Below are 21725 nucleotides of genomic sequence, written 5' to 3'. Positions count from 1 at the left end.
GGCTCAGAGCCCCTTCTCCTCTCTCCCGGCAGAAGTACGACTATGACAGCAGCTCTGTGCGGAAGCGCTTCTTCCGGGAGGCGCTGCTGCAGATCACCATCCCCTTCCTGCTCAAGAAGCTGGCCCCCACCTGCAAGTCGGTGAGCAGCCCTGGCCCCCCCTCAGCCGCTCGCCACAGCCCGCTCCTGGTCCCGGCAGCCGGAGCCAGCCCGACCAGCGCCCGGGCCGGGTGGAATCGTGGACCCTCTGCCTCCAGGCCCTGACGGCCCCCTCTGCCCCTTGCCCGCCTCACCTTGCAGGAGCTGCCCCGGTTCCAGGAGCTGATCTTCGAGGACTTTGCCAGGTTTATCCTGGTGGAGAACACGTACGAGGAGGTGGTGCTGCAGACGGTCATGAAGGACATCCTGCAGGGTGCGTGCCGGCCGCCAGGGGGCCGCTGAGAGCTGGGGGGCCTGGGGGGGGGGGGGGTCGTCCCCACCTCCGCTGGGCTGGGATTCTTATTGCCAGAAGGGAGACGGAGGAGGCCGCCCAGAGCCTTTCTCGTGGGGTCAGCGAAGCTGCAGACCATCATGGGGTGTATGCTGTGGGCCGGGTAGGCCCGCTGTTAGCTGTGCAGCCACAGGAGGGGAGCGTCAGTCTCCATGCCTTCGTTTCGTGGCGTGTCAGATGAGTGACGGCGGCACGGTGGTTGCCGCTTGGGCTTTGGGTTAGGGTCATGGCTTCTCCTTCCTAGCTGTGAGGCCTGGAATAAGTCACGTCCCAGTGACAGCACCCGCAGGCCGTGGGGAGGGCTCTGGGGGTGATGCCGGTCGCATCTGGGCACCGTGGAGGGTGTGGTGGCTGTGGCCCCCGTGGCGCCTGTGCTGATGCCGCCCGCTTGGCCCTGCAGCCGTGAAGGAGGCCGCTGTGCAGAGGAAGCACAACCTGTACCGGGACAGCGTGGTCCTGCACAACAGCGACCCCAACCTGCACCTGCTGGCCGAGGGCTCGCCCATCAACTGGGGTGAGGAGTACGGTGGCAGTGATGGTGGCAGTGGGCGCAGTGGCAGCCCCAGCCCCGGTGTCCAGGAAGCAGCCACCATCTCGGAAAAGCGACGGCGTGCCAAGCAGGTGGTGTCCGTGGTCCAGGACGAGGAGGCGGGGCTGCCCTTCGAGGTCGGCCATGAGCCACTATCACCTGCGTCCCCGGACAGTGTCACTGAGGTCCGTGACCTGCTGGCCCAGGATCTGGGGGCTGAGAGCCCCCCGCCAGCCTGCCCCCTGCTCAATGGGGCCCCCTTGCCCGCCATCCCTGTGCCCTCCTCGCCTTCGCCCACCTCACCACCTGCAGCCTCCTCACCACCTGCAGCCTCACCGCGGGCCTCGCCCCTCCAGCAACTCCCACCTGGAAAGGCTGTGGACCTTGAGCCTCCAAAGCCCAATGACCAGGAGACCGGGGAGCAGGAGTCCAGCCCTGGCGGCCGGCCCCCCATCCACACCACCACCGAGGACAGCGCGGGGGTGCAGACTGAGTTCTAGGCTGGCCGCCCCCAAGCTTCTGTTGGGCGCGGCACACAGGCCCCTCCCGCCGAGGCACTGACAAGCTTGGCTCCTGGGATTTGGCTTTGTGCCTCCGGGTGGGGGTGGGGCGGGGCTGGTGCGGCTCCTCGGGCTGAGCAGGGACAGGCCCACCTGAAGTCACTTTATTGGGTTTGTCACACTTTGTTGCTGTTTTCTCTTCCGTGGGGTGATCTCGGCTTTCCTGCTTGGCTAGGGGTTGAGCAAAGCTGAGGGGCCTGGGGGGCGCCGGGTGGCCCCAGTTCTCTCGGTTCTCCCTTCCTGCCTTTCCTCGTGGGCCCGTGTCCCTAAGGGGTCTTGCCATCCTTGCAAAGAGGGAGGCAAAGGCATTGTCTGCTGACTCAGAGCCCATGAATTTCCTCCCCTCATCCAGGGCTCACTGGAACCAGCAACATGGAGTGTCCAGGCCCATCCCTGGGCCTCACTCCCCTCTCCGCTCTTCCAGGCTGGGCCCAGAGGCCAGTTTTGGAGTGGACAGTGGCCTGGCTTTCCCCACTCTGGGTGAGGGGAAGTGCAAGGAGGGGTCTTCAGGCCAGAGCCAGGCTGGGGTGGGGGGAGGGGCCATAGGCCTGGGGTTGGAATGAGAAAGGCTTGGAATGTGCTGGTCTGGGCAAGGAAGTGTCCGAGGGCAGGAAAAGGGCAGGAAAGAATGAGCCACGCAAGCAGGAGGCCAGAGGGCAGAGGTTGCTGGAGGCCAGGCCGGCCTTCAGGCCTTGTCTCCCGGTTCCAGCCTCAGCAGGCTCCTGCCGCCTCCCGCCCCTGTGCCCGTTGCTGGGCTGGGCTGGGCTGAGGGAGGCGGCACTGCTCAGGGGCAGGGCTTAGCAGGTGTGGATTCTGTCTTCCGAGGGCCACCTCCAAGGTACGCTGTCCACCGCGGGAGCGCTAGGGTTCCTGGGGGTCACGGCTCCGGGGGCACCACTGGTCGCCGCTCTGAGGGCTTGGGGTCAGGCTGTGGCTTGGCTGTTGCTGCCTGAGTCCCCAAGTCACCTCAGCCTCAACATTCCAGGCCTGTTTTCAAATGTGAGTCACTTGGGGGCCCACTGTCCGCAGCCTCTTGTTCCTGGGGGTGAGGGTCAGGCCGAGGCAACCCCCAGCCTGGCCGTCCCCGGCCCCGCCCCTGCTGCTGCGAGGAGAGGGTCGGCAGGGCAGACTGACTTCTTCAGGGTCCTAGGGGTGGGCCCCCACCCAGCCCTGCACCCTCCCTTGATCTGCTTCCTGGGGCCCGGGCCTTGGACCCCAGGATGGATGGCAGTGGTCGGTGCAGCCCCCCACCCCGCACCTCACTAAACCTCTTCTACCAACACATTCCGTCTACGATGCCCTCCTCTAGTGCCTTCTTTGGGGATTTTCCAGTCATTCTTCCCAGATATTGTATTGAAAATATTAAGCAAACTGTTTAAGCTTCTACTAATCAATAAATGCTTTATTTAAAGCCAGTGGCCTCTGTGTGGTGCTGGCAGGAGGAGACCTGGCTGGAGACTGCGGGCGGGCCTGTCCATGCGCCCTGGCTTTCTGGGCTCACTGGACCGAGTACCTCTAGCTCAGAGTTCTCATATCCTCCTGTCTTACAGAGGAGGAAACTGAGGCTCAGAGGGAAGACAGCACGTAGGTGACTGGCCTGCCTTGAGCTCAGCTTCCTCAGCTAGATCTGGGCAGGGCGGTCTTCCTGCCACTTGGCCGTGAGGCGCCCACAGGGGGGTGGGCCTCCGGCTCATGCTGGATCCAAACAACGATGCCACATTTTCAAGACTCCTGACCGCACAGCACCTGCTATGGGCCCGCACCTCCAGGACCAGAGCCTGGCAGCAGATCCAGCATATGGTGCCGTCATCACCACGTCACCAACGTGTAAACTGAGGTTAGGGGCCCCCGCCCCCCGCCCCACTACCACACACACACACACCTGGTGGGGACGGGCTGCCTCATCCATGGGTGAAAACGTGTTCCTCCTGGGTAGATGGCAGCGTCACTGTGGCGGATGTTGGTTTCCTTGGTACCAGGCTGCCCACCGTGGCCAGTGGCCGAGGGCTCGTCCACGAGGGCTGGGGTGTGGAACAGCAGGGGCTATGGGGCCACAGACTAGGGGTTCACCTCTGGTCTTGCTGTTGTCCTCAGCAAGTCACTAACTCCACCTCCGGCGCCTCGCCTCTAAGAGGGGACTCGCCGGCATCCTTTCTCGCAGGGCAGATGTGCTCTGCAGAGCGGCTCTGCCCCTCTCAGGCCTCAGCCTCCCCACCTGACCACGGGGAGCTCAGCAGGGCGAGTGGTGAGGGGGAAGGAGACATCGCTGAAGAGGCCCAGCTCCTGCCTCACACAAGGAGCCTTCGTCCATTTCAGCCCACAGGACTGATGGACGGTCCTGAGAGGCGAGGAAACTGAGGCCCAGGGCTCTTTCTGCCACCCAGGCCTGTCCCCTGCGTCCAGTTGGCTCTGGACACTGCACCTGGGGTGACCATCGGTCTCCATGTCCAGCATTGAACAGATAGGAAACAGGATGGAAGGCGGCCAGGGTCGGGGGGACAGCTCGCGGCAGAGCCCAGGCACCCTGAGCCGGCCTGCCTCCGGCCCAGAGAAAACCCTGCCCGTGCCTCAAAACCATTTGCCAGAAAAGGCACAATAAGCGTACAACTCTACAGCCAGGACAAGGTGCACGCTCCTGGGATTGTGCACGAACATCCCGCGCGGCTCCACACCCGGCACCGCCGTGTCCTGGCTGCAGGTCCTGGGCCTTCAGCCCCGCAGCTGGGCTCCCTGGTCTGGGATAACGACCGCTTGGGCCTGACACGCACCATCCGCTCCGGCCGACTCCTGCGCCACTTCTCTCTGAGCCGTGCCTCCCGTCCCAAGGGGCTTGCATAACTTCACGTTTGGGAATGACTCTGCCTCCTCCTTTCCTTCTGACCAGGGTGCAGCCCTCCCTGACCCCACCCCAGCCCCCGGACTCTTGCCCTCCACCAGGACCCAGTGATGACTCCGAAGCAGCAGGCCGGAAGTGGGTTTATTGGCAGTCCTGCTTTGGGTCTGCAAAGCTCACTGCCCGCCCTTGAGCCGCATGGGGTGAGGTGGTACAGATCTGGAGCAGAGGGGCACCCCTGGAGCAGAGGGGCCCGAGTGTGGCGGGCAGCGGTGAGGGAGGCAAGAAGGGGCTGATGTCGCCTGTGGCACCAGGCCTGCACTGAACACATTCCAGCCGATCGGACAGCCCATGGTGGCCTGTGGCCTCTCCTCACATCAGGGCCCTCCTGACTCCCACCCCCTGCCCCGTGGGACAGCACTGTCTCTGTTCCCCTGGCAAGAACACCAAGGCTCCTGCAGGGACGGGCTGCCAGCGGCGGCTGGGAAGGGCGGAGCACACTGGCCAGGACACTCAGTCCTGTGCTCAGATGGTGCCACGGCTGCCCCCCCACACCCTCCCTGGTACCAGGAGGGCTCCCCTCTTCTTCCACAGTGTGCAGGTCATCCGCTAGGAACATTCTCTCTGCCCGGCCGGCCCACCTGCTTGGAGATCGAGGGTGGGGGGCACCCTCCTGGGCTGTAGGGTAGGGCCCAGGCCAGAGGGGCCTTACTCGTCTGGGGAGAGCAGGGGTGAGCTGGAGCCCTGGGCCTGCAGGTGTGGACGTGGGCCGGAGGGCCGGGGGCCAGGCGGGCGCTCAGCTGCTGTGGTAGATCCGGAGGCGCTGGGCGATCTCCTGGCGGCACAGCGGGCAGGTGCGCAGCGGCTGGCAGCACTGCAGGCAGCAGCAGACGTGGCCACAGTTGAGGAAGATCATCTGGGCCTGAGGAGAGAGCGGAGCGTCTGGGCTCTGCCACTGGTCGTCCTGAGCCTCTCGACCATCCAGAAGCACGCCACACAGCAGGGGAACGCCCAGCCCTGCCCTCTGCCAGCAGTCCGGCACTCCTTCACGTTTTGTTAAAAATCTTTAAATGCCCGTAAGCCCCGCCCCTTTCTTTCTAATATGAAACTGGATTATATGCGCTGATGTTTTACTACTTGCCTGCCCCCCTCTCTCGGGGTGACAGCTGCGGTGCCCTCTGGATGGAACCAGCCCTGCTGCTGGACGGGAAGGCTGTTCCCAATTTGTGTGTTTTTTTGTGTGTGCACTTGCCCAGCCCCCAGTCTAAAAGCAATTCCAACATGATGGCCTAGAAGCCACGCCTACACTTTGCTTCAATGTTTCCTCCTTTTAGGAATTTACCGTAAGGCCATAGTCTAGGGCGGTGATGGCGAACCTATGACACGCGTGTCAGAGGTGACACGCAAACTTATTTTTTTGGTTGATTTTTCTTTGTTAAATGGCATTTAAATATATAAAATAAATATCAAAAATATAAGTCTTTGTTTTACTATAGTTGCAAATATCAAAACATTTCTATATGTGACACGGCACCAGAGTTAAGTTAGGGTTTTTCAAAATGCTGACACGCCGAGCTCAAAAGGTTCGCCATCACTGGTCTAAGGTGTGCTCCCAACTCGTTCCAGGCTGCTCAGCTCAGCACTGTTTGTAATAATGAAATTGGAAGCCAACCTTTGGGGCCCCAAAGCAGGAATTTGGTTAAATTTATAACCGAGTCCTTCCACATCATGCCTGCCCCGGGTGTGGTGAAGACCGAGGGAAACCGAATGCTCTAACACGGCCGCCTTTTCTAAGTAGGGGCGCACGGTGGAGGGAGGGTGAGTTTTAATTTTATATGCTGTGTTGTACATGGAACCACAAAAGACCCCGAACAGCTGCAGCAATCTTAAGAAAGAGGAATGAAGTAGGAAGAATCACAATACCGACATCAAACTATACTACAAAGCATTATAACCAAAACAGCCCGGTACTGGCACAAGAACAGTCATATAGACCAATGGATCAGAACAGAGACTCCAGAAATTGACCCACACCATCATGGCCAATTAATATTTGACAAAGGAGGCAAGAACATACAATGGAGTAAAGACAGTCTCTTCAACAAATGGTGCTGGGAAAACCAGACAAACACATGCAAAAAAGATGAAACTAAACCACCAACGTACACCATACACAAGAATAAACGCAAGATGGATGAAACACTTAAAGGTAAGCCATGAAACCAGAAAAATCTTAGAGGAGAACATAGACAGCAAAATCTCAGACATCTCATGGAGCAATATGTTTACAGATACATCTCCTAGGGCAAAAAAACAGGAGAAAATAAACAAACGGGACTACATAAAAACAAAAAGCTTCTGCACAGAAAAAGAAAGAAACCACCATCAAAATGAAAAGGGGACCCACTGCCTGGGAGAACATACTTGCCAATGACATACCTGATAAGAGGTTAATATCCAAAATATATGAAGTACTCAGACACTCAACAAAAGGAAGACAAACAATCCAATTAAAAAATGGGCAGCAGACCTGAATACACATTTCTCCAAAGAGGACACACAAATGGCCAAGAGACATATGAAAAAAATGCTCGAAGTCACAAACCATCAGAGAAATGCAAATAAAACCACAATGAGGTATCACCTCATACCTGTCAGAATGGCTATCATCAAAAAAATCAGCAAACAACAACAAGTGCTGGCGAGGATGTAGAGAAAAGGGAACACCAGTTCACTGCTGGTGGGAATGCAGACTGGTGCAGCTGCTGTGGAAAACAGTATGGAGTTTCCTAAAAAAATTAAAAATGGAACTTCTATTTGACCCAACGATCCTGCCTCTGGGAATATAATCTAAAAACCCCAAAACACCAATCAGAAAGAATATATGTTCATAGCAGCATTATTTACAATAGTTAAGATCTGGAAACAGCCCAAGTGCCCACCAGTAGGATAAATGGATACAAAAGCCGTGGGATAGTTACACTATGGAATAGTGTGAGCTGTGAAAAAGATCTCTCACTCCTTGGGACAGCGTGGAGGGACCTGGAAAATACTATGCTAGGTGACATAAGCCAAACCGAAAAAGACAAGTATCACATGAGCTCACTTATTTGTAGAATATAATGAACAAAATGAATTGACCAACAAAGTAAGACCCGAAGCACGGGGGCATGGAACAGACTGACATACCGCGACGTGGGGTTGGGGAGACGAGAAGAGATAAACCAAAGAACTTAGATACTTATATGCAGAGCCCACGGACACGGGCAATAGGGTATTGAAGACCTGGGTGGGGGGGATGGGTAATGGCTGGGAGGAGGGAGGGAAGGGGAGGAAAATGGGAGACATCTGTAATACTGCCAACAATAAAAAATATGTTTAAAACCTTCTGGGGAAAAGAAAACATAAAAATTTTTATATGCTGTGTTGTTTAGTTTTTACAATAAGAGTGAATGTTGTAATGTTTTTTTAAAAAGACGGTTTTAGAACAGCCTCTTCAGAGAAAATTGTGTTGTTGATATTTAACAACTTGAGAAATTTTCCTTAATGTATTTGTTAAGTAGGGAAAACACCCTCTTTGAAAAAAAACAAAAAGTCTAGCATTGCTCATATCTGGGTCATGGGATCATGGGTCACTTTTATTTCCTGTATTTTCCACGATTTCTAATGAACACCAGATACTTACATGACTAGAGCAAAGTGTTTAGGAAGGCACGGATGGCCGCGGGCAGGGCGCCGGCTCCAAACTTACCTCCCGTTCCAGGCACACCACACATTCCGAGGTCTGCACCTCCAGCTCCGCGGGGGGAGCCGACGGCCTCGCGGACTCAGGAAGCTCCTCAGGGGCCGTGGGCTCCAGGGCCCCGAGGACCTCGTCCGGGGGTCGTTTCAGCAGCTCTGTGGGGACCAGAGAGAGGTGAGCCAGGCCTCTCCCAGTGACCCCAACCCCAAGGGGCTGCCCCCAGCCCTGCCTGCCCCACGTGGACACTGAGCTGGAGGTGAGGGTGCTCTGACCTCAGAATGGGGCGGGGGCAGGGGATGGGGGGAGCCTTACCACACACCCTCTTATTTCTCTTCTCTGAGTCTCCTGCCCCATCTGGAAAAGGGGCGAGCTGGGACACGGGCAGGGGGCACGGCACTGGCTAACTGGGGTCTCTTACGCCTAACATCCCTGGGACCTTTAAGGGCCACCCTGCAAGTAGGGCTGTCACTTTCAGAGATGAGACCTGAGCTCAGAGAGGGTGGCCACGTGTCCAAGGCCACAGCGCCACCTGGTGGTGGAGTCGCAGCACAGGCGCCCCTGCTTAGGGACTCGGGTGGAGGAGCCTCCCTCTCAGCTTCACCCAGTGGCCGGGGAGACAGAGGAGCAGGGACAGGAGTGAGAGGTCCCCACGGCTGCTCCCCGCACCCCTGGCAGGGCCCCCAGCGTGCCCACTGCTCTCCCCTGCAGCCGCCGCCAGCCCTGAAGCCAGACATCAGCCTGGGCCCTTCCAGATGCAGTCTTTCTGATCATCACCCAGTGGGCACCACCGACATCCCTGAGTCTGCTTCAGCCCTGATCCCCACCCGGATCTCAGCTCATATGTTTCATTGATTCTGTGGTTTGACTTACAAGCAGTATTATTTTACAATTGGAAAAAAATTCTGAAGATTTTTCAAAGGTTATTACAAGCCTAGACACTGAGGGTATCAGGGTGCCCCAAGCCATCGTGGTGAAGAGGCCCTTCTGTACTTAATATGACACCGATGGAGGCCGGGGAGCAGTAAGAGCATTGGTAGGAAAACGCCCGAGCATTTCCTGTCCCTTCTGGAGCTAAGAAGGAACCATCCGCCACAGCCCCCTTCCTGGCGGGGTGGGCAGAGCCGAGGCATCACACCGGCAGCAGGGACACCCTGAGAGGGGGATTAGCTCCGAGCAGGGAGCAGCTCCTGCTAGCTCTGGGGTTGGGGGGAGATGGTGAGAGGTTTTGGATGCTGGAGGGGCTCGGAGTGAAAGGTACCTGCAACTCTGCTCCAGGGAGGTGTGTCTGCTAGGGTGTCACCTTTGTCTCAACCCCTCAGGTGGGCACTGTTGTTATCCTAACATGTTTGCCGATGTTAGGGCGACCCAAGTCCTGATGCCAAACTCTTCCTGACCTGAGTGCGATGGGGCCGTGCAGGGGGACAAACATCTGAGGGGGCTATTTTGCACAAGACTTGATACTGAAGGGCTGGAAGCTTAATGACTTTTTCTAGGTAGAGTCAGTCCCTGCTGTAAAATTGGCCGGAAAACTGGTGTCTGTAGATGGCACGGCCCTGCCATCAGCCCTGACATCTGGGGACCCAGCCAGGCAGCCTGAGCTCCTGCCTCACCCCTTCGGTCTGGTCTGGCACCTCCACTTTAGCCTCTGTCCCAAACAGATCCTGCCCGAGGCTGGCCCTCCCGTGGGCTTGCCCGGCCTGGCAGCCTGCCCTCTCCTTCATTCTTGTTCTAGGCCCCAGGCCTCCTTCCGCGTGTCAAGGTCCCTCGGCCTTTCCTGAGGGGCAGCAGAGCCCAGTGGTTCAGCCGTTTGCTGGCTGTGTGATGTTAGAGGCGAGTTAACCTCTCTCTGCCTGTTTCCTCACCCCTCAAATGAGCATAACAATACCCACCTGATGGGGTTGAGACAGGTGACACAACATGGTCCACGTGCTATGGCTGGCAACTGCCTGGCAGAGGATCGTGCTCGGCACACAGGAGAGCCGGTTTCCATGCCTGCCCCTGCCCCCACCTCGGTACCTGCTCTCCCCTGGCCTCCGACGGGTGGAGTGCCTTTATGACCTGCACTTGCCCTCACAACCCGTCACACACATCCTCACAGACACCCCAGCCACAGTGCTGGGCACCGGATACAGCTGGTTTCTCCCTCGATTCCAAGGCCCCCGGGTGTGTGAGTCCCAGTGTCTGTAGGGTGGGTTTAGGGAAGGTCACGGGACAGGGAGCCGGGGGCCCCGAAATGCTGCAAGGAAACTCCCATTTTTGTGCCTGTTTTTCTCATTCGTAAATCCTGTTCCTTTAGGAAGGAACCTTAAGGACTGGCAGGGGCTAGATCCAGCCTTTAGGGCTCGATCTGAAGAGTAAAGAGATGACTGCCCCCACCACAGTCCACACGCAAGGTGGGTGTTGGTACCTGGCTGGATCTTGGCCGCGTCCAGCAGCTCCCGGGCCCTTCGCAAGATCTCGTGTTGCAGGCCAGCTTCTGAGACCCCCACCTGCGGAGTCCAAGGAGAGCAGACTATGGCCTGGGCTGGGCCGGAGCCGGCCACACAGCACAGAGCCACGGGGCCGCCTCACTCCTGGCTGATGGCGCCTTCAGCAAGGGGCCCTGGGGCATTTGCTAATAGCAGAGCTTTCCAAGAGCTGCAAGAAGAGCAGCGACCCTTGGCCAGGTTGGGCCTGTGGCCCAGCGCTGCGCTGACCTCCCCCGAGAGGCTGCTGCTGCCCACCTTGGCCAGGTCCCCAGGGCTCATGCGGCTCAGCATGTCCAGAGAGATGCGGTGATGGGCAAAGATGGGCAGGTAGTGCTCGGCGGACAGCTCCACCAGCAGGGCCGCCAGTGGGCGCTCCATGCCCTCTTCCTGTACAGGGGAGAACAAGAAGCCAGTATTTACAACAGCAAACAAAGGGTGTGAATATATATAACCAAAGTGCAAATGTATTCTTGGAACTTTCCCTACAAAAATGCATGTGTAAGCGCAGAGAGATGGATGTACAGGAAGTTCACTGTCGCTCTATTTGTGAACTTGAAAACAGTAAGCAACTTAAGTACCATCGAGGGGACTGTTTAAATGAACGAGGGCCATCCATATGCCACATGGTATGCAGCTGTGGGGAAACAATGCGGACTCTACTAGTCCTAGTACATGTCCAGGCCTGGACAGCTGCCCATCACCACTAAGAGGAAAAAGAAGCTGCCAAATAGTATGTATAGAAAGACTCCATTTTTATTTAACATTAAAAAAAAAAAAAGTGTTGCCCTAACTGGTTTGGCTCAGTGGATAGAGCGTCGGCCTGCGGACTCAAGGGTCCCAGGTTCGATTCCAGTCAAGGGCATGTACCTGGGTTGCGGGCACATCCCCAGTGGGGGGGGGGGGGGTGCAAGAGACAGCTGAATCGATGTTTCTCTCTCATCGATGTTTCTAACTCTATCCCTCTCCCTTCCTCTCTGTAAAAAATCAATAAAATATATATTTTTTAAAAAAGTGTTGGGAGGGGAGAGGGAGGAGATGGACACAGGGAGAGAGGACCACATCCGGCTTGTCCACGCAGGTGCAGGTGCGCGGCGGCAGCACTGTCGCTGCCTGTGTTAGCACGCACAGAGCGCCAGCCGCTGTCTGCTCTCACGGGAATGAACCCTCCCTCTCACTCTGTGCCCGGGGTCCAGCACCAGAAGCACGCACGGAATGAAGCTGGAAAGGCCAAGCAGCAGGGTATCCCTGAGGCTCCCGGTGCGGGCGGCGCCACCAGGCCTTACCTGCAGCTTCAAGGACAGGGGCTTCTGGTTCAATAGCCGTTGATACTGAATCAGCCAGTAATTTTCCTGCTTGGTTTCACTTTTGGCTTCTAACTCCGTCTGCCAGAACGAAGTTGATGCTGTTAGTTACAAATCGGTAAGTAAAAACAATGACAATGATGGTGACTGAACTGTGTCCTCTGAGCGCGTGGACGGCACGTGGTATCTCACAGCATCCCTGTCCACTATCATCACAGCACGTCAACTACAGGCAGGAAGCGCAGGGAGCAGCACTGCCCCCAGCTTACCGCTGAGAAGGGTCTCACACACGCACCTGGTGGGGGCCTGCCCCTGGCTGCTGCACCTGGCACCTCGTTTGTGCACCGCTAGTCTGGGAGGGACACTGTCTCATCTGCTTGTGGGAATGGCCAAGCGCCAGGCAGCCACCTCCTTCTCCCAGAGCTCGGGCTGGTCTCCGGGGGCCAGGTAGGGAAGGACAGAGGAATCCAAGGACACCTCCGCTGCCTGACAAAGCTGGAGACTCGTGAACATGGAGTGGAACGGATTCCTTCCTTCTGGCACCCAACAAATATTCCTGGAGAGCCGTCTGGGCCAGGCACTGTTCTAGGGGCCGGGGACAGAGCAGCGGACGAATGGTACCGACAGCGGCTACGTGCGACTGTGCTGTGCACGAGACGCCCTTTTACTAATTCTCACAACTGCAATGGGCTCCACTGCGCAAGTGAGGAAGCTGAGTGTCAGAGTGATTAGCAGCCCAAGGTCGAGGCGCTGCCCAGTGTCAGGGCCACGATCCAGAACCGGGTCTGTCCTGCTCTGGGGCCTGGGTCTGAGCAGCGGAGCCGGCCCATCCAGGACACGGGGTCTGATGTGACACAGGAGCAGGGTTTCAACACAGGGACCTGAGTGCCCTTTGGTGGTCACTCCTGGGCCTTGCCTAGCTGGCTCCCCTCTCCTGGCCTGGGCTGTGGACGTACCTCTCTTCTGGAACCCATGGCCCTGAACCTCATGTTCTGCTGAGGTGCTGCTCCCTCCCCTAGTGAGTCCCTCACCGCCCCTCGAGGGCAGGAACCCGTGGCCAAGTATATGGCTGCTCCTGCACGATGCCCGCACTACACTACAATTTGTACAGAATGCAGCGGGGCATCGGGAGGGAAGGCACCTTCTGATGGGCACAAGCATGGCACTGGGGCTTGCGCAGGGCTCGGAAGTTTCGGAGCTGGTCTCAGTCTCCTCCGTACCCTGCACAGGGCCTGCTCTTGGAGCCCAGAGGGTGCCTGGAGCAGAACTGACACCAGGGGAGTGCCTCGGTCCTCCAGCCCCAGCCAGTGGGTTGGCCTCCGTCCTCACCACTCACATGCACTTGGGATCTGGAGGACGTGACCTGGCTGCTACCTAAATGCAGCTCTGCCATCCTAATGACGTGCCAGAGTGACACCCATGTGGGCACAGGGGACAATTGGGTACTTCCTGTCAAAGGCTTATTAAAGGCCTGCCCTGGACACAGCAAGTCCTCTCCTGGGCTCAGCTGTTCTCAAATACTTAGCTGCAAAGACGGTCAGAGCGCACTGCTCATGAAAGCAAAGAACGGGAAGCAATCTAAATGCTCAACAGGCCAAACGATGGCCTATCCAAACGCAGCCATGAAAAGAATGCGGAGGAGTATTTCAGTGACACGGGAAGAACAGGTGAAAGCGAGCTGGTCACCCAGGGCTCTGCACTGTTTACGTTTAAGCACGTGCACACATAGCTATAAGGAAGCACCACAACATTTGAAAAATGTACATCAAACCATTAGCAACAGACAACTCTCAGAAGTGAGACTCTTTTCCTTTGTAAACATCCATGTTTTCTATGATGAACAAGTATGATGTGAGTAACAGAAGTGTTTCTAAGAACGGCAAGTGTGTGGAGGGCAAGCAAACCCGTGTTCGGTGCTACGTGGCCCAACGCACCAGGATTGCCCGGAGCTCCTCCTCTCGCTGCGTCTTCTCTTTGAGCAGCTGCTGGAGCAGGGAGGTGAGGGCCCAGCGCTGCTCTGAGATCATCTCCTGCAACACAAGACCACACCCAGTGCCGCCAGAAGCTTCCAGCAGCCCTGGCGCCAGAAGGCCCAGGGCACAGTGGCGGGATCCCCCACAGAGTTCTCAGCTGCCAGCCGGGGGCTCATGGAGGGCTGACTCAGTCCAAGTCTCTGCCCACGATCTCAGGCTGAGAATTAGGGGGCAGAGCCGAGGGGCCCCTCTGCCGGGCATCCCCTCCCCACCTGCTCGTAAGCCTGCACCTCCCTGCCCCGTGGGGCTAAGGCCAGGCATGGAATCTAGTGACGGATGTCGGTGGAGTGGTAAGAAACAGCAAACAAAGGAAATGACAAGCCGTGGGTATCTGACCTCCTCTCACTGAGCCCACAGCATGTAGGGGAGACACATGGCGGGGAGGGCTGTGGAGCACCAGACAGACTGAGGCGCAGAGAAGGGAAAGGCCGCCCCTCCCCCTCCCGCCCAGGTCACACAGCAGGACTGCGCTGGACAGAACCCAGGTCCAGCCTGCAGTCCAGACGCCGCCGGCCAGTCCCTGCGGCCCCTTCTCTGTGAGCAGGACAGCAGGCTGAGCCGCAGAGAAGCTGCCTGCAGGGAGCGACGCAGCGACGGCTGGGCCCTCTCCTCCGGACATCCCTGCGACACCAAGAAAGCTCCTTCCCCAGAGGATGTCAGCCCGAGTGGAACCAGCGCCCAGAAGCATGGCTTAAAGAGACAGGGAGCTCAGCAGCAACCCCGCTCCAAAACAAAGAAAACGTGGAGATGGAGATGTCACCTGGTGAGCCTTGGCAATGAAACCCTCCTTCCTCTGACCCTCCTGCCTGGCAACAGCTGACCCGAGCCCTAGCCTTGGCCTGCGCTCCCATCAGCCTTCTGGGATTGGGGCACCCTCCAAGGTCACAGCCACGGAGGAGACCTGCCCGGCTTGCTGGAGAGGCGGTGGGGCACCAGGCGGGGATTTCAGGGGCACAGGGGAGGGACCGGGCAGGCCAGGGAGCCCTACATACCTGTAGTGCCTCTGTGTCCAGGGATTTCCTCTTTAACTCCAGCTGTGTCAGCTGCAATAACTCAGTTTCTATTAACTTAATCTAAACAGAAGATGAGACAGGGTGTTTTTTATTCACATTAACCATAGTTCCAATCTGTGCCACTGCTCTCTGATGGCCAAGTTGGGTCTGAGAAGCTGCTCTGGGGCTCTCTGGGATGAAGGGGCCCTGAGTGCTTTGGGCAGCGGTGTGGACATGCCTGCCTGGTCAATACTGTTGACCAATTCTCTTGCTTCCTCTGCAGAGCTGTCCCAGACGGGAGCAGAGGGTCATGGAAGTGACTGAGTAATAATAAGAGTCGTAGCTGACATTTATTGAGGATTCTGCATGCTAGGCCTGTGCTGGACACTTTCTATGTATCGGTTTGTCAATTCTCCTCTGGCTCTTAGGAGGTATTATTGCCTCCATTTTACAGACAGGGAAACTGAGGCTCAGAGAGGTAAGTAACTTGCCTAATGACACAGAGCAGGTACGGGAGTGAGCCCTTTCCCTGGATGTGCCTTCTCAGGGTCTAAAGGGGAACAGCTGGCCTGGTGGGTCAAAACCACCCACAGTGAGAATATCTAGGGGTCACTGCACACCCCAGGGTGTGACTGGGGACTTTTAGCCCTGGGGGTCAGACCCCACAGCCTGTGCCTATGACCCTATGACCCTTGTCCCTAAGTTCCTAGGTCCCCACCAACCCCTGGTCAGAGGAATGAGCTTCATGTCCGGCTATGTGGGATTGAAATTAAAGAGGGAAATAAAAAGGTAAGCTGGTTTGGGCCAAAAAAGAAAAGAATAAAAAGAAAAAAAAGCATGCAAAATGTGAAATTCAAAGTGTTGAGTACGATGCGATGAGCACTCCCACAGCCTGAAAGCTCACTTCATCTCCAGCCCGCAGAGCGCACCTCACCCTCAGGAAGCCCAGAGTCAGACGGCCCAGAGGCCACAGCGGTGGGGCCCGCCCAGAGCTGGCCCGAGGTCAGCCTTGGCCCTCTCCTCCAGGCCCAGCTGACGTCAGGCCCTCCCTGCTCCCTCAGGTGGGAGATCCTGTCTGTCCCAGTTCAGAGCTGATGGGACATTGGGGTTTCAGCCGGCTGCCTGTGAGTGCTCAGCACAGGCTGCCCCCGCGGTCAAGGCCACAGCTGCCCTTCCCCTCAGCCCTGGGCACCCACAGTGCTGCCTCGGGCACCTGCCAACAGCCCCTGACCGAGGTTCTGGGAGGAAAGGGAGCTTCTGCAGGGAGACCTCCTGCTGAGCTCCTGTGAAGGAGCCAGGATTCAAGCTTAACTGTGGCCTGTCCAGCCACCTCTGCGTGTCTCTGAAGGCTGACGAGACAGGTCTAGAAGGGGGTACACGACCCCCACTCACCTGGTTCCTGATCTGCCGATGCATCAGGTCTTTCTTCACCTGGAGAGCCTCAAATGCAGCCTTCTGCATGACGCTCTGCAACGAGACCGGCTGCTGAGCAGGGCCTGCCTGGCTTCCCAGTTGGCGGCAGACCAGAGTCGAGCGGACGGTGCAGCGGGCTCGGAGGTGAGCCCAGGTCCTGCAGCGCTCTGTGGGCTTCTCTGATTGCACCACTCCCTGCCCTTTCAATCCTCATGATGGAGCCCCCACAGCACAGGGAGTGGGTGCCAGCCACAGCGGTGACCAGATCACCACCCAGAGGCCTCTCCCTGCCCCTCTCTTCCTGATGGTTTGTACTAAATGCACTAAGCATGTGGGGTCTCACATGCTCTCTGAGACAGGGCTCCATGCAGAGTTCTGCCCCAGCATGTCCTTCGTGCACCCACTCCCTCACATCCTGGGCAAGGGCTTACCTCCTGCAGGATCTGGCTGATGGCTTTGTTCTGATCCATCTGCTGCCACGACAGAATCTGCTGGAACCGCTCATCCATTTCAGCCATGCTGCCACAAAGACAGCACATTCATTTACTCTCTCAACATTTTCTGAGCACCTACTATGTGCCAGGCACCTTGGAGGAGATCAAGATAAACCATTTATTCATTCAACAATGCTTATGGAGCACCTGCTGGGGGTCATGTTCCAGGCGGGGCAGACACAGAGTCTGTCTGAATCCCATGGCCTGGAAGGAGGTGACAGAGTCTGTCTGGGAGCTGGGAGACACCCACCCCTGTACCGGAACACCGCCTCCCAGGTGAGCCGCTCAGGCCCCGAGAAAGCTGTCCTTCCTCCGCACTAGCATCTGCACTCCCCACCCCGGCATTTCTCGCCCTGGCAGTGGGTCTGCTCTCAGCCCCTAGAACAAGTCTAGTGATTTGGGCACAAAAATCCAAACTTGCAACCTCATGTATGTCCATACGTGGGTGCATCTTGGCTTTGAGGTTGTTTGTTCATAACAACAGCTGTTATTTGTTGAACCCTATGTGGCATACCTTATGCTCACTAACGGCTCCAGCCACTGGAGGCGAAGGTACTGATTTATCCCCATTTTTCTGGTATGAAAATTAGGACTCAGAAAGGAAAAGCAACTTGCCCAAGACATGACAGTTACTAGCAGAAGTGCCGTGCTCCTAAGCACAATGCCATGCACCAGGAAAGAGGGAGAGTCCGCACCTGAGGACGCAGGGGAGGCTGGCAGCTGCGCCCCTGGGTGGGAGGAGACGGCAGCAGGGCTACTGCCTGTCCCCGTCTGGGGCTCCTGAGCATTGACGGGCCTTTCTCACCTGGCTCTGCCAGACACCTGTGGCTCCCCCAACAGACACCCGCAGAGCCATGGGGAACTTGGAGGGTCAGACCAGAGTGGCTTCAGCATCGAAGGCAACCCCATCATCGTCCCCCCAGTGCACCCTGCCCCCGACCTGTGTGGATCCTTGGCGATGATGAGTGCACCCCCGTCAGGAGCACCCACCCCCCCCACTCTGTCTGGGTTTGAATCCTGGCTCTGTCAGCTGCTAGCTGTGTTTCCTGGGGTGTGTCACATGGCTTCCCCGAGCCTGAGCTGAGATGGTAAAGTGGGGCCAGTAACAGTAGAGTCCCTTGGAGATCCAATAAGCTGGTGCATGTCACGTGGCCGAGAGCCCGGCACAGGAGGGCGTGAGAAGTGGTGGTGATTACAGGCACCTCAGAGATCGTGTAGGTTTGGTTGCAGACCACCACATTAAAGGAAATACTGCAATGAAATGAGTCACAAGAACTTGGGGTTTCCCAGTGCCTATGTATGAGTTACGTTTACATGACTGTAATCTATTAAGTGTGCAACAGCATTATGTCTCAAAACACAATGCACATACTTGAATTAAAAAATTCTTTATTGCTAAAAAATGCTAACCATCTGAGCCTTTAGGAAAAATGGTGCCAACAGACTTGCTGGAGGCATGGTTGCCACAAGCCTTTAATTTGTAAAAAACACAGTATCTGTGGAGTGCAATGAAATGAGGTATTGTCACTTTCTCACAGCCCAACACAGAACCATGAGGTCCAGCTAGAAAAGTCATGGAGACCAGTCACCACCTGCCTCTGAGAGCATGGCCGAGGCTGGGGTGGCTGGGCAGGGGACTCCCTGGGCCCAGAGCCGGCTCCCCCAACTCCCTCCCTCTGGACGCCTCTCCTTACATTACCTGGAACAGGCCTGCTGGACCAAGTTCTGCCTCTGAGACTCGTAGGTCATCTGGAGGAAGCGGTTCTTACAGCTCTCGGTCAGCATCTGTTGCATGGCGGCTGAGAGACAGGGGGCGGGCTGAGGAAGGGGCAGCCTCGGAGGGTTCACCTAGTCACCCACCTGATGGTCACCCTTCAGAGAAATCTTATTTTTAAACCATAAACGTAACTTAAGTTTGAAAGGTTGACTAATTGTAAAACACTGAACAACACACACAGAATCTCCTATCACCTGTCACCCAGAGATATTATCACTTTTGATACGTATTCTTCCAGTGACATGTAAATACATATTTGTGGATTTTTTAAAATGAAAATTAAAACACTGAAAGCAGAGACTTGAATAGATATGTGTGCGGCCACATTCATAGCAGCATGATTCACAATAGCCAACAGTGGAAACAACCCCAATGCCCACTGGCGGATGAACAGACTAACAAAGTGTGGTGGATCCAAACATGGAATATTATCCAGCCTTAAAAAGGAAGGAAACGCAGAGGGAAGCTGTGACATGAATGAACCTTGAGGACATGCTAAGTGAAGGAAGCCAGTCAACAAAAAGAAAAATACCATGATCCCATGTATATGAGGCACCTAGAGTAATCAGACTCAGAGAGAAGAAAGCAGGATGGTGGGTGCCGGGGCTAGGAGAGGGGAAATGATGAGTTGTTACTGAATGGGCACAGAGTTTCAGTTTTGCAAGATGAAGTTTCTGGAGATGGAGATGGTAATGGCAGCACACTAATGTACTTAATGCTACAGAACTATATAATTAAACGTGGTTAAAATGGTAAATTTTACGTTGTATATATTTTACCACAATAAAAAATTAAAATGTCATCACACTAAATATACCACTTCTTCCTTCTCATGAATACTTCCCCTCTCAAGGGGTCAGCCCTCAGCACCCTGCCCAGGTGACAATAGACAGGGCTGTCTACCCCTGTGCCCCAGACGGCCAGGCTCTGTTCCCAGGACCCCTCCCACTTCCCACCCTGAGACTCACAGGCAATCTCACGTCTTCGCAGGCTCTCTGTCTCCTCCTGGGTTATGGACATCAACTGTTCCATTCTTATTCTAGAAAAACAATCCATCCATTTCTTCAGCAGACATTACACTTCCAAGAGGAAATCCCATCAGAAGAACGGCACCTCCTTCAGGAAGTCCTCCTTGATGTGCTCCGCTGCATCACGCCCCTCTCCCCCGGGGCCCTGTTTACCGTCAGCTTCGTAGGTAGCGTTTCTTGTATAAAAAGGTGAACATTCCCTTAGAAAAATAGGCAAAGGACACAAACAGCATTTCACTGATGCTTGGATACAAGTGACCAATAAACACATGGGAAGATGCTTCACATCACTGGGAACTAAAGAAAGTAAAACCTTTTCCACTAGCAGACTGGTTGGGATCAGGAAACCGATAACCATAGGTGATGGCAATGAAGGTGGTGAAATGGGCACTTTCATAGACGGGCGAGAAGAGTATAAACTGGCAAAATGTTTTCTGGAAGGCAATTTGGCAATACCTATCCAATGTCCTTTGACTATTTCCTTTAAAAATATTCACATAAACGCATATAGGTATACTTAGGAGATATTCACTGTAACAGTATTTGTAATTATGAAAAACTGGAAACTAATTCACATGAACAGAGGGCTAATTAAATAAGTTATGTTGTAATCATATAGTGGAATACTCTATATAGTTATTACAATAAGGTTGTTGGCATGGAAATATATCCATGAGACAATAAATGAAAATTAAAGTGTCTAATGCAAACTGTAATAAAAAAATAAAATAAAAGTAAATGAAAATATAAGAGGTAATTACATGCATGTATGTGTAGGCTGCAAGTATGTGCATCTCTCCCGAAACCCCCCCACCCCCCCACACACACACTAAACAGGTTAGAGTGGCCTGGAGGGATAATCTGTATGTTTCTGCAAGTCCTACTTCACTGAAGAAGCGTGTATCCTCTGAGCCCTCTGCCCTGCCCAGTGTGCCATGCCAGCATGACCACGGGTGATCCCGAGTGGGGGGGTGAAAGGATTAAGGAAAGACAGACAAGAGAACAATAGCTGGGTCTCGGTGGGACGCTGCCTCCCTGATGAGGAGACAACGACAGCGCCCACAAGCCGTGTCTTTATTTTATAGCAGATGCCACGAGGCAAAGTAGAGGCGTGATCACGTTGTTCACAGCATTCTCGTGAGTTCCAACCTCATTCAACTACATGCACCCGAACTCTAGCACAAGGCACGTGGGGCTACATGTTCGGACCAGAGGTTCAAGCTTACAACCACAGCTGTTGGCTATGATTGTGCTGCTGCCCTCCAGCTGGGACTTGCACGTGGCAATGAGAGGACCCTGTCCTTTCATTAGTCCGAGGCTTGAATCTGGACAAAACACCGTAACCGCGCCCCACAGCCCAGGACCGTGGGCTGCTCAGGGAAGCTGCACTGCGCACTGCTGGACCCCGGCCCCGCAGTGAGAGTGTGTGCCAAGGAAACGATGCCACCCCCACAGCTCAGCTTGGCCTTGACCACCCCTGGCTCCACAAGTGCCACAGCTTCAGTGGGTGGGGTGACGGGGCTGCCATGCCACCTGGTGGGAGCTCCCTATGGGAGGTCTTCCCCAGGGTGGGTGCAAGGACAGCAGCAAAGTCCACGCTCCTATTTGGGATCTCAGAGGAGCAGGAGGATCCCATTACTACCTGGAGAAGGGGAGGAGGTGGCCCCTCCCAGCTGTGCTTTGCCTCATTGCTATAGGGGTGTGCCTCAATGCAGTAAGTTTGGAACATACTGGAAACACAAAGGAAAAAAACATCACCGCCTCTAATTCCCACCTCCTAAAAATGTCCAGTGTAAACCACTGGGGGTGGGTTTTTCGCTTTCTGAGCATGGAAACATACAGAGTGCCTTCAAGAAATGATAGAAGAAAAGGATAAAAAATATGAACAATAAAATGGCAATAAATACATTATCAATAATTGAATCTAAAAAACAAAATAAACAAGCAGAACAGAAATGGACTCTAGATACAACGAGCCATTTTGACGACTGCCAGATAGGTGCGAGGCTGGGAGGATGGGTGGAAAGGGGAAGGGGTAAGAAGTGCAAATTTGTTGTTACAGAACA

General features: G+C 55.5%; 2 protein-coding genes across 5 annotated transcripts in view; one reads left to right on the top strand and one right to left on the bottom strand.

The window, feature by feature from the left end:
* NIBAN2 (niban apoptosis regulator 2) overlaps window positions 1-2993 on the top strand; it is a 48790-nt gene extending 45797 nt beyond the window's left edge. For both annotated transcript variants that reach the window (XM_059658090.1, XM_059658091.1), the window contains 3 exons: window positions 33-140; window positions 300-411; window positions 890-2993. In XM_059658090.1, the coding sequence (XP_059514073.1) occupies window positions 33-140; window positions 300-411; window positions 890-1518 (849 nt within the window). In that variant the 3' untranslated portion in view covers window positions 1519-2993. The remainder of the gene's footprint in view (window positions 1-32; window positions 141-299; window positions 412-889) is intronic.
* Window positions 2994-4538: 1545 nt separating this feature from the next.
* Window positions 4539-21725, bottom strand: part of LRSAM1 (leucine rich repeat and sterile alpha motif containing 1) — a 33316-nt gene continuing 16129 nt past the window's right edge. For 2 of the 3 annotated variants that reach the window (XM_059658092.1, XM_059658093.1), the window contains 11 exons: window positions 19600-19670; window positions 18554-18653; window positions 16792-16879; window positions 16340-16414; window positions 14948-15028; window positions 13857-13952; window positions 11905-12003; window positions 10877-11008; window positions 10561-10642; window positions 8163-8308; window positions 4539-5333 (listed from right to left, as the gene is read on the bottom strand). In XM_059658092.1, coding sequence (XP_059514075.1) covers window positions 5208-5333; window positions 8163-8308; window positions 10561-10642; window positions 10877-11008; window positions 11905-12003; window positions 13857-13952; window positions 14948-15028; window positions 16340-16414; window positions 16792-16879; window positions 18554-18653; window positions 19600-19670 — 1096 coding nt within the window. In that variant the 3' untranslated portion in view covers window positions 4539-5207. The remainder of the gene's footprint in view (window positions 5334-8162; window positions 8309-10560; window positions 10643-10876; window positions 11009-11904; window positions 12004-13856; window positions 13953-14947; window positions 15029-16339; window positions 16415-16791; window positions 16880-18553; window positions 18654-19599; window positions 19671-21725) is intronic. The other variant, XM_059658095.1, reaches the window with a different exon arrangement.

Source organism: Myotis daubentonii, chromosome 11 (genome assembly GCF_963259705.1).
Source record: "Myotis daubentonii chromosome 11, mMyoDau2.1, whole genome shotgun sequence".
In the NCBI taxonomy this organism is placed as follows: domain Eukaryota; kingdom Metazoa; phylum Chordata; class Mammalia; order Chiroptera; family Vespertilionidae; genus Myotis; species Myotis daubentonii.
The sequence above is the reverse complement of the archived record's forward strand: the minus strand, read 5'-3'. Positions and strand labels throughout refer to the sequence as shown.